Source organism: Bacillus rossius, chromosome 15, assembly GCF_032445375.1.
Source record: "Bacillus rossius redtenbacheri isolate Brsri chromosome 15, Brsri_v3, whole genome shotgun sequence".
In the NCBI taxonomy this organism is placed as follows: domain Eukaryota; kingdom Metazoa; phylum Arthropoda; class Insecta; order Phasmatodea; family Bacillidae; genus Bacillus; species Bacillus rossius.
The window spans coordinates 22,094,730-22,107,193 of NC_086342.1; the positions used below are offsets into that span (position 1 = coordinate 22,094,730).

At 39.0% G+C, this 12,464-nt stretch overlaps 1 protein-coding gene across 1 annotated transcript in view; it reads right to left on the minus strand.

Annotated features, from left to right (window-relative positions):
- Positions 1-12,437, minus strand: part of LOC134539448 (N-acetyl-D-glucosamine kinase) — a 53,940-nt gene extending 41,503 nt beyond the window's left edge. Inside the window, exon 1 of the mRNA XM_063381493.1 lies at positions 12,202-12,437. Coding sequence (XP_063237563.1) covers positions 12,202-12,233 — 32 coding nt within the window. The 5' untranslated portion in view covers positions 12,234-12,437. The remainder of the gene's footprint in view (positions 1-12,201) is intronic.
- Between the last annotated feature and the right edge of the window lie 27 nt (positions 12,438-12,464).

Genomic DNA, 12,464 nt, shown 5'->3' on the forward strand with positions numbered 1-12,464 from the left:
AGGGTTAGTTTAACCAAGTGGCAGGTCACAATGTTATTTGAAAAGAAACCTCACAGTTTCCGAAAAATTCAGTAATGAAGGACAGTCCTGAGAAAAATAACTCAAGAGTGTTTGCAGCTAACGAAATGCATGAAGAAAAAAAAAGTGCCGAAATAAACAGCGACGGCACTGGAAAGTCACAAACCTTCAATTTTCAGCAGCCACTTGCTAACGTGCCTTTTTTGACACGTCACTTCAGTTTATAGACGCACATTAAATATTAACAGTTGAAAAGTATTCATTTAAATCACGTGGAAATTATATCTTGAAAGGTTTTTAAGTTTTTGACGTGACAACGTCTAATAAATCGATGAACGCCGGCTGCACGCACGAAAAAGTGTCCCGTTACACACATTGTCCCGTTACGCTCATTGTACGCTTGCGCCGCATCTATCTCTCTTCCACTCGACTGGAACAACCATCGATTTGACGTTTTTGAGGCACATTAAACTTGAAACACTCCCATTCGTTTCCTACTTTTCCTATCATAGTCCTATCCTTAAAAAGAATAACACAGATTCGAAGAAGTTAAATAGCAAACATGTATAAAAGTTATAGTTAAAATAATCTCTTCGTTAAAGTAATAAACATATTTGAATTAATGAGTGCAAATAAAAGTAAATGTATCAATTAAATTGTAGATTTCATTTCACTCCTTTGTATCCATACAAAATAGTGATAATTCAATAAAAATGATTCCATTTTATTCATAAAAGTATGCAATCATTTCATCAATGTTTTGTTATGACGTTGTCACTTTAAACTATGGTCCGTAAACCGACTTTACAGACAACCAATTTTTTTTGACGTGACAAAGTCTAATAAATCGATGAACGCCGGCTGCACGCACGAAAAAGTGTCCCACTACGGATGTCCCACTACGGATGTGTCCTGTTTGCTCATTGTACGCATGCGTGGCATCTCTCTTCATGCTCATTGTACGCATGCGTGGCATCTCTCTTCCACTCGATTGGAACAACCATCGATTTGACTTTTCAATCATATTTTCGTCGTTTGTATTATTAATATTAAGTAATTTAACGATTGCCCGCCGATTTTCAGCACAATCGGTACGGTTATTTAAAAGTAATGTTGAATATTCAAATACGTTTTGAACCAACAATGATGTTGTACAGTTACACATAATTCAAATTACACCCGGGATCTTTTGCACGTTTTAAAAAATATTGTAACACATTATAAATAAGTTTGGTGTATTTGGGATGCGTATTTATTATAAAATCGTGTTATAAAAACGAAATAATATTCCCCTACCGTGAACAAAATGATTATAAACTGTATATACATCTGAAACTATCATATTTCAAGTATAGCCTCGTGGCCTGGCGGTCAGCACCGCTAACATTCAGTCCAAAGGTTGTCGGTTCGAACCTCGGCAGCTGCGAAATTTTTTTTTGTACTTGTAAAAATAAATACGGCGCACGCAACATTTCAAAAGCAATAAATATATTTGAATTAATGAATGCAAATATAAGTAAATTTATTTATTAAATTGTACATTTCATTTCACTCCTTTGTATCCATATAAAATAGTGATAATTCAATAAAAATGATTAAAATTTATTCATAAAAGTATGCAGAGGTAGATTTGATCATACAAAAGATAGAAAAATAAAAAAAAAATTTCTTCCTCAAAGAATATAATATTTTTAATGCCTAACTGGTTTGGTTGCAAAAACCTATTACGGCTGTCTCAGGCCGAATATGATTTTTTCTCTGGATCAATCATTTCATCAATATTTTGTTATGACGTTGTCACGTTAAACTATCGTCCGTAAACCGACTTTACAGACAAAAAAAATTTTTAACACACAAATCGGCACTTCCCTGGGGAAAGTTGGCCAAGATATACATCGTACCAGCTGAAGTACCCGGCGTTGCCCGGGCTAAAAACATCATAATTTAAGGAACATCACTACCGAGTTTCCAGTCTGTACGACATACACTTGAAAAACTGGAAAATTTTCCTACTGATTGCACAATCTCGGTGCATCGAGGCTGCGCATCAGCAAAACCGGAACGTCAATATTCTAGGCGAGACATGACGGACGCACCAATTGATAGTGCGTTACAAGTTCAAGGCAACGCCATCTATTGACGAAGTTATAAACTAAACTGTTATTAGCATCTTTAGTTCGCTATCAGCCGCGAGCTTCACTAAACGAAAGGGTTTCGCCAAGGAGAAGGATTTTAAGTTACCAGACCTTACTATACGACTGTGGCGGACATAAAGAAATGACACAAATTCACTCTGTCTATGACCTACCTCTTATGATTTTATATTACACAATTGAATATACCCCTTTTTCACTCCCTTAGAGACGTAATTTCATAATTATACATAGTCTAATGTCACTCTCCGGCCCATAAACTATCTATCTATATGCAAAAAATCATGTCGATCCGTTGCTCCGTTGCTGCGTGAAAGGACAGACAAACACACTTTCTCATTTATAATATTAGTAGGGATTACGTTCAGGCTGATTTTCCTCGTTACATAAAAGTACGTTTTGATTGATAACAACTTGGGATCTTGAGGGCTTTGCATGTAGGCCCTTTTGGTAAAAATGACCATGTGATAAAAAAAAAGTTGTGAAAATGTTCTGAGATCGGTTCCCATGTTATTTGTAGACACCCTGAAAACGAAAGTGACACGAAATTGCGATTACCCAACTTTTAAGGCCTCCACACGCTTATCAGCCCAGCTCCGAGTTAGGACTGCTCGGTCCGAACTGAGTTTGGACTGTCCCCCAAACACGATCAGGCTTGTGGTTGCTGCTGATGCTGTTTGGATGTGTCGTTTCATCGTAGAATATGGAAGGAACTTTGGATGTTGCAGTTGAAGTTGGACTTAGAAAAAAAATTATATATATATATAACGTCTACTTTCTGTACAATCAAGAGAAAAAATGATATTATTTTTAGATTAATACGCAATTATAATATATTAGACCCAATAGTAACAAGCTTAACCAATTAGTAAATTATTTTAGTAGCACTTTCAGTCAATTCAATTAACTCTGTATTCTAAATTCACTAATTTTCTGTATTTTTGAATATATTAATTTTATTTTTGTTTATTAATTTTTGTTTTGTTTTGTGTCCTTTGTCTGTTGTGTCTCTTGTGTATTGTTTTTTTTTTTGTACCGTGCACACCCCTGTAATCTCTTCTCAGAGCGTTGGTGTGCATGTCACAGTTTATAAATAAATAATTATATATATCGGAATAACCGAAAAGTATGAACAAAGATGTCTGCCACGACACTCAGCTGATGGACTGATCGTTTGGACTCACAGTTTGGACTGGCGAGACGCTGTCCCCACACACGGCAGTTCGAACTGGGGGCTCTCGAGCCTACAGCCAGATTTGATGGTAAGTCCCGACTGTTTAGTGATCGTGTGTGTGTATGGAGTCCTTCAGGGAAGCCTAAGATGTACATCAAGTTCTGTTCCTGCCCGAACACTCCCGAATATTCACCTTAGGCCAACCTCGGGTTTATTTATATATATTTATATTTCTCTGTTTATTTTAATGTAGCTAACCTAACCGACCACTTATAATATTTGAATTCATTTTTTCCTGCGCAAAAATAAAACAAATCCCGAGGTTGGCCGAAGGTGAATATTCGGGCTTGTTCTCGGGCAGGGACAGAACTTGATGTACATCTTAGGTCCTTCAGGGGCGACGCATAGTTCTGATGTGGGGCACAGGTTTCAACTGCCACGCCTCCCCCCCTTCTCCCCTCCAACCCTCCAGGAAGTAATCAAGGAAGACTGTCGCGGACGACGGGGGGGGGGTAAGGGGGGAGGGGGGAGGGGCGTACACACCCACGCGCGGAGCCCGGCTGATTGCAACAGCATGACGCGGTTTGTAAACTGTGCTCGACGGGGCCCGCCTTAACCGCGTAGGTTTTCGTACGCACAGACAGTGGCGCCCCTGGACCTGGCGCGGCCTTCCACGGAACCACAATGATACCCGAGGCGGTTGGAAGCCCTCCCCCGGTCAATTTGAATAAAAAATTAAACTCTTCAAAAACCAACCAGGAACTTATATCCGACGAATGTTTTGCTAATTTACGTGTATGTTAAATGTATAACAAATGAATAATACAAAAAAAAATGATTAAATTTTTCTCGTAATTTAACCTTAGTATTTTATAATAAAAGTAAAATAAAATTAATTTCGTAGCAATAAAGTATGATGTCCGTTAGAACATATGTACATTTTAACCCACACATTCAAATTCACGTATAAATTTTTACACTCTTACTGAGCTGATTTTCATTATAATGGGGCTCTGACTGCCCAGTACAGAGATATGCTCCTAGAGGCTGTGATCCCGTTTGCTCCATCTATTGGTGAACAGTTCATTTTGATGCCGGAGGTTGCACGCCTCCATACCGCAAGGACCGTCACCGGATACTTGGAGCACGTTTGGAAAGGCGTGCACGATCTCCCGATGTGAATCCGACAGAGCATTCGTGGGGATGTTTAAGGAGACGTGTTAGTCATCGTCATCATCCTCCTGCTGACTCAAACCAGCTTCAAACTGTTCTTCGTAAAGAACAGGATGCTGTGCCGGAGGAGTACGTTCAAAATGTAATTTCTTCTATGTCTGACAGGATTAGGGTCCTTCGCCGTTATTAGGAGGCCATAGCTTGTCAGAAAACCTGACAAAAATGAAGAATAATTTCTTATTTTAATCCTTTATAATTTATTTGCACAGTATTATTAATAGAATTGTTTATGGTAGACAATGTTTAAATGACCTTCAAAGAAACTAATTTTTACCACACATTTTAAAAAAAAGTATTTGCTAGAATTATGGAAAAAATATCAGTGTGTCCAATTTTTTTTTTTCCCCTGCTGTTGAATATATATCTCCCCCTTGTAACCCGCCACTGGTTCCTGGTTGATTCAGGTGCTCGTTTAAGACAACGTTATCTCGTCAATTTCGACGGAAGGATGAAGTGTGGCCGAAACTAGAACATGTTTGCACAGCCCGTATGATTCGTCTCCAGTCGATTGTTTTCGCGTGGTGGGACGAAGCGAACAGGAAAACATCTGCTTCTAGGTACATTCGTTATCTTCCGAGGTCTCTTGATTATCTTGGTAACTTTGAAATTGGTTTTTTCCCCCTTGCATGTTATCGGTACACCAGCCAATATAATCTATTACTTCTTACAGAAGTATAGATTCTATAAAGCAATAGATAAGGTTTTTTAATACGGCAGGATTATTAAAATTCGAATGTACTGATAGAAAAAAAATTGTGAGTGAGTCTTTCGGTACTCACCAGTGATGTGTTAACATCTAACCTCGGTAACGAGCAAATTCACGTGTTCTCGTGTTGCAAATAAACTTGTAATACGAAACTACAACACGAAATTTAACGTAGAGTTCTTTAAAATAATGCCGAGCGAGATAAATATACGAAAATTGTGTTAACAACTATATTTCTGGACGCGAATCACACGTGGTTTCCGCACCCGCCGCTAGAATTCGCTGCCGGAGCAGCTACGTCGACTAATGAATAATTGGATTTGCAGAGCGAAAGATTAAACTGTATAATGAAACGGGTCCAATAAAAGAGAACAATACTTGAAAAAAATCTAAACCCCGGCTTTGGGCCTGATTTTCAACAAGAAATTTTGTTAAAAATACTGCCCGTATTGTTAAAATTCACTAAACAGTTGATACTATTAAGTTTTCATTTGGCTTTGTAAACTTTGGTTCGTGCCACCGCCACGGATGGCAGCAAAGTGGTTACACATTTCCGTTCCACGCGACTTCCGTTCCATTCACGAAATTACTCCTACCCAGTGGCGTAGCCAGGATTTTTGTATGGGGGGTGTTATGAATCATGCCCCCCCCCCCCCCCCCCCCGTATTAAAGCGGGGGGTCCGGGGTCCTCGCCCGGAAAAATTTGGATTTTAAGGTGTAAAATAGTGCTATTTTAGCAGTTTTCGGTACTTAAATTTAAATATTGTAATGGTAAAAATTGTATTAATTTTTAATATGAAATTTGTTTGAGTGATGAATAAGAAATTTAATTAAATATTTGGTGCTAAGGGGGGGGGGGGGGGTTTGACCCCTAACCCCCTCCCCCCCCTGGCTACGCCCCTGCACCAAAGAGAGCTAAGATGTTACACATCAAAAACTGTCTATGACCCCTTATATATATATATATATATATATACATACATACATATACATATATATATAATGTACTTTACCAAATATTTTGTGGTAACGAAATAATTCTGTTTTTTCCCACAAATGTCTAATTGACGGCAGAAAATTGTTTTGTTGGGACTATAAAAATATATAGTTCTTTTAATGATTCTTCCAACAGGAAACATTTATTTTAAATAATTTCATGAACGCACGCCACTGGTGGTTTGCGCTGGTTGTCACAGAAAGTGGACTACAAAGAAGATGAACTCATAAACCCTCTCCCCCACAAATTAAATTATCTGCGTACGCTCCTGCTCTCTCTCCCTTTTCTTTTTTTCACTCTTTCACTCTCTCTCTCTCTTCCCGAATGTCCTGCCTACACGCTTTTCTTCACCAAGTGCGCCTTTCATCCCTTGTGTCAGGTCGATCTCAAGCCTTTCACTTTTACGCGATAACTCTCCGAACAGTAGCATCGGGGTCTCAAGAGTACATTTTAGCATTGAATATATATATATTCAATGATTTTAGTGATACTGTTTCCGGATTTAGTTTTTGAACTTTACTTTTGGGAGGGCCAAAATGGCTAAAACGGTTTTTTTTTCTTCTTTTTTTTTTTTTTGCATGAATTATTATTAAATAAAGAATCTCGAAAGCACTCAAGAGGACTTGCACTACACATTCATCTTCATTTCTCCGCCAATAAAATGTTACGGTCACAGCTTAGATCCCATCGTTGCCCCATGGGAAGCCTACAACTCACGTAGTTTCGGTTCCCTGCAAGAATTTCCGAAGATTTCCGAAGTTTTGCGTTTTGGTATGAACGCCACTTCAGCCGCTAAATCAGAAGTTTCCAATGAAAACAAGCATGTTGTGACTAACCTAACCTAACCCTTCGTTTTTTTTTAATTTCAATTTTTGAGAGAAATCCGAAGTTGCACTAACGTGGTAGGGAACCGAAACTACGTGAGTTGTAGGCTTCCCGTTGCCCCATGCCAGTCCAGAGGCGACACCGCGCTAGAAGCACCAGCTTCACCAACACAGATGCACCCCTGACTAGACGGACCCTTGATTCCTTATTTTTCCCCTTCACAGTGCTCATGGCTCGAGCTCACTCGCCATGATGGTTATATTTATTTTCGTGTCATCACTATAAGGGTTTCTAACTCACTTTTTTCCCGGTACTCCCGATAGTTGGGGTACGCGCATCATAATTGTGGTATGCAAGATGGCGAAAATTATGGTACCCGAAGTGGAATTATTGGAAGAATTATTGTGCGCGGTGGTACAACACAAATGTTATATTTTTCAAGCAAAAATTTTTTATTTTGCTAGAACAATAGCTATGTTTTGTCTCGAATGATCTCGTAATTAACAACTGTTAAACGTCGGTCGCGTACATTCATTGCTATGACAACTTGCGGGACCTTTTACAGCTCGAAAATAAAGTTTCTCGTATGATCGCGCCGGGTCACAACCACTGGCGGATCCAGAAAGGGTGGGGGGGGGGGGGGGGGGGGCATAGCGGCATGGCCCTCCCCTGAACCCGAAATATACATATATAGTTTTCTCCTAATTCCTTACCATAGTTTCTCCAAACTTACATAAGTGTTATTTTACTGCAGTGCTATAGATAACAGGACGTTTTTGAACTACAAATGAAACCAACTAGACATTTTTGAATTCTAAATGTGCGAATATTGTATTGGCCCTCCCCCTGACCATTCTGGATCCGCCCTTGGTCACAACCCCAGAACGCTTCGCGAGGGAGTTGGGGGACGCCACTTCCCCCGGGAGTGGTCTCCTTGAAACCCCGCGGAACGAGATAGCGGGTACGCCCCCGCACGCCCGCCGAGAGCGCAAACAGACCCGGACCCCGTCCCGTTACCTTGGCCTGGCACCCGCGCGCGCGCAGGGCTCTAGAATACACCGCACGCGATCCGAAAAACTGTGGCGTCTGTTTACGGAAAGCATGCGTATGTGTATGTAGTTCTGTTTCAAAGGGGCGGCTCCCGGATTTAATTTTTGGGTAAGCCCGGATTGTACCGCCGGGGCGGGGTCGTTACCACAACGCCGAACGTACAATAACGCCGAATACCATAACGCCGAATGCCAAATTGACCGCAACGCCGACAGCTAGAAAACTGCTGTGTACCACAACGCCGAAAAATGTTGCTGTGGGGAGGGGGGGGGGGGGCCACAGGAGCAAAATGAAAAACAACTGAATGAATTTGTGTGCTAACCTTACCTAACCTAACCTTTGTGGCAGTCCTGCAATTATACTTTTCGGCGTTAATGTATTTCGGCGTTGTGGTATACAGCAGTTTTCTAGCTGTCGGCGTTTTAGTCAATTTGGCATTCGGCGTTATGGTTTTCGGCGTTATTGTACGTTCGGCGTTGTGGTGCGTCCCCGCCGGGGCGTATGCACATTTTTGGGAGTCCGGGCTCTACCATGAGTCTGGCCCCCATATCAGAGGATGGTCCGCAGATTTTTTTTTTAATTCAGATGCAAAATGGTATTTTTTGTGGCTTTCTGAGGTTCATTAATTTTTTTCTCTCAAGTCCAATATGTATGATATATTAATCATAAGAATTATTATAAACCTATGCGTGCATGTCAACAATATACACTTAAATGCCTATGAAGGTCACAAAATTAATTGTTAGGATTAAACTTGTGTAAATATAGGATTAATATTAAAACACAACTCGTACGTTAATGCAAAATGTTACAAATAGACAGGCGATTGTATAGTTTCATTTTATTGCCAACTGCCATTAAACCTGACGTTTAATATGAATTGTGTATTTTTATAAAAAATCTTATTTTCAATTTTGGAAATGTTGGGTTGGCCCGGGCCTACCCTCTGGAGCCGCCACGATTTCCATATTTCTTTTTTAAACTGTTTTTAGAAACTTGAAAAGAGCTTTAAAAAAACGTGTTTTCAGGATAATTTTTAGGCATGAAATGCCCGGTAGAGATTCTTAAAGGCACAAAAGGGACTTGCAATGCACCTTATTCTTAGAGACCGGAAAAATTCGCGGATTCATTTCACGGACAACAGCCTGAAATTCATAAAGTTACCTCAGTGCTACCTCTGCTATTGGCTCACAACTCACCCGGATGACTCTGGGCCAGTGAGAAACACTCAACCGAAGTTGTGTCGAATCACAGGCCGCTACATTGGGACACCTTCACAAGACAGCAGCGACATTTGACCGAGTGTACGTAGAACTATAAAGTTCATCCTAGAGGTCATTGAACCCGCGAATTTTTCCGGCCCCTACTTATTCTTCATTTATCCGCCTTAAGAATGTTATTATTACGACTCAAATATCACAGTTGCCCCATGCACGACGTGAAGACTGCGCGCCAGTTCAGAGCCTTGCGCTTAGAGGAGACACTATGCTATAAAAAAAATAGAAACATCGCACTTATCATCCCGCCTCACTAACACAAAATACAGTATGTCCACAAAACAATGTCCCAGTTGTAAATTATAATAGCATCAACTGTAAGCGTTGTAGAGTGATGGTTCAAGGTCACAATTAAAGAGTAACTCAAACAGTTTTAGATAAGCGCATGTGAGAGTGTTGCTTTGTTGTTTTCTCGCTTGCAGAGCCGCCCATGCAGAATGGCGACTCCTGAGCGTAAAGCGTTTCGTATTTTGCAATTTGCTAATAGTAAATCTGTAATTCCAGCCCTTCTCATTGGAATCTCTTTGTACGCAAGTGGTTGAACGTCGAAGTCCCTGACCGTTGCATTGGTCGTAATGGTCGAGACGACAGAGCTCTTTTTCGCTGGCCTCCGCGTTCACCTGACATAACACCATGCGAGATTTTTTCCTTTGGGGCTTTATAAAAGATAGTGTCTACGTTCCACCGCTACCTTATGATTTACCAGAATTCAAGAGACTACTGCTTCCGTGACTCCGGAAATGTTAGCCAAAGTGTGGGAAGTATTGGACTTTAGGTTGGATGTGTGCCGTATAACTAAAGGTGCACATATTGGACACTTGTAAGAAAAACTAGGTTATTTTACCTTGAATTTTATGTATGATGTGTTGTAAATAGTCTAAAATAAACTGTCATAAAATACCATTGAAAACAAGATATTATTTTTAAGTACACCCTATATACCTCTGACCCAGCGATTATAAAATACATGATTATACCGGCGTCACGTCGGTATAGCAAGACGGTAGCGCCCTAGACTTTTCAGTGCTTAACTTGCCTTTGTCAGCTAAATATCAAAATAAAAAACGGAAGTTTCACACGAGCGCCTACAACGTAGGCTACCCATTCGTCGTGTTAGCTGGACGGGTAGGCTAGCGGTTTACGCTTTCGTAAAACACCCATTCTCAATAAATAATTATGGATTATTTAAAGATATGCACAAATATTTCATTAGACACAAGTTGTCATTCTTAACATATAAATTTGATAGACCGGGTTAAAAGTGAGGGTGAGAAGTAAACAATAGTTAAATCGTTAATCCAGTAATAAAATATACCAGTCAACAACAATACTATCGATTATAATATATTTACGAAACACGCATATATGCAACTACCACATAATCAGTGGCGGCAATAATTCCTTACTGCGTATGCAGTTGTATTTTAACAAACATATTAAAATAAATAAAGGAATTGGATGTGTTTGTGATGCAAAGCTTTATAACTACGAATATATATTTTATTTTTAAAAAAATGTGTAATACTTTGAGGAACATTGTTTCCGGGAGAAAGTGTTCTGTGTAACATATCCAATTTAATTTTAACGTAAAAAATTAAAAACAAAGTAAGCATTATAAAACTATAATATAAACTGAATACGCCATAAGGAACATTGTCCGTTTGTGATGCGAAACTGTATCATAACCAGTATATTTTTTTATTCTGAAAATACGAATGAGAAAACTCTGATGTATAATGTATAAGCAATAAGGAACAATTTCCTTTTTTTTAATAAGCAGATTCTATAATTTTATTTTATTTTTCAAATCCGAACTTCCCTTAAAAAAACTTTATCCATCGCTGCACAAAACATGCTAAAAAGTATTTTAAAAATTCCAATTGTAATATAAGTTTTCACTATATTACATATACTAATTATAACATAAAACTTTTAATATGTTTTCGGTGGCATAGGAAAAAATGTGGTTCACTAATTAAAAATTTACTAAATTGTGTAACAGGAAATACCAGCAACCCTTTTATAAGGAGGGACAAAATAGATCCGCTCTTTTTCTATCCGTGCGCAAGACTAAAGCTGATGCTGAGGATATTATAGTGCAAACTTACACGAACTATAAACCACAAGTAATTAACTATCCAGCTTTGTTTCCATTTCCCATTTAATGCCGTCGAAAAACCGGTTTCATTCCAAATTTTTATCAACGATCACCGTATATTAATTTTTCGAGGGATTCAAACCCCTTACCTTTGAGGCTCAGGGCTTGTTTACCTGAGCGGGCGAATGTTTGCTTTCTCTGAGCACGATGCAAAACATATTTTAATTACATAATCGGATTAAGAGACGTCAGGCACGCGTTTGGTAAAAAATTTACGCAATTGAAACAATGACTTTATCTGCACAGCAAGGAATACAAAATTTACATACACTATCGCCATCCAATAAAATACCTCTCAAAAAGAGCGAATACAGTGCAAAATCACACGCAAATAACAAAAACAATCTTGCAGTGGGGTAAGTAGGGTACTAGAGCGGAGGTAGACCCCACCTAAATTAATTGAAAAATATGTATAAGTTAAAATATGCTCTAAGTGTTAAAATAAACATAATTTATTTTAAAATTTGTATAAATATATATTTTTAGCGTATTAACTGCCTACATCCCGAAAAATACTGATAGCTAAAATTAATACCTCGTGTAAACATTAAAATATCGGTCAGCACACATTACACACGCTTAATAACTTAGTCGGTTAAATAATAATTACCCTTCGATTCCGCCGAGAATTATTTCCGCCATTGCTGTTCTATGTTCGGTACACTGACAGTAAGTTTATCTTGCGTCTTCTCCTCCGTACCCACGTGCGTCTATGAAACAGCTTTGTTGATTTGAACCTAGACTCCTTATTTCTCTGATCTGTGGCATTTACTGCCGTGCCGTAACTGGAATGTAGTCATCTCGTCGCAGCTGGCTTTGACATGACGAAAATTTTACAATGCAGCCAACATTATATGTAATATATTAAATTAT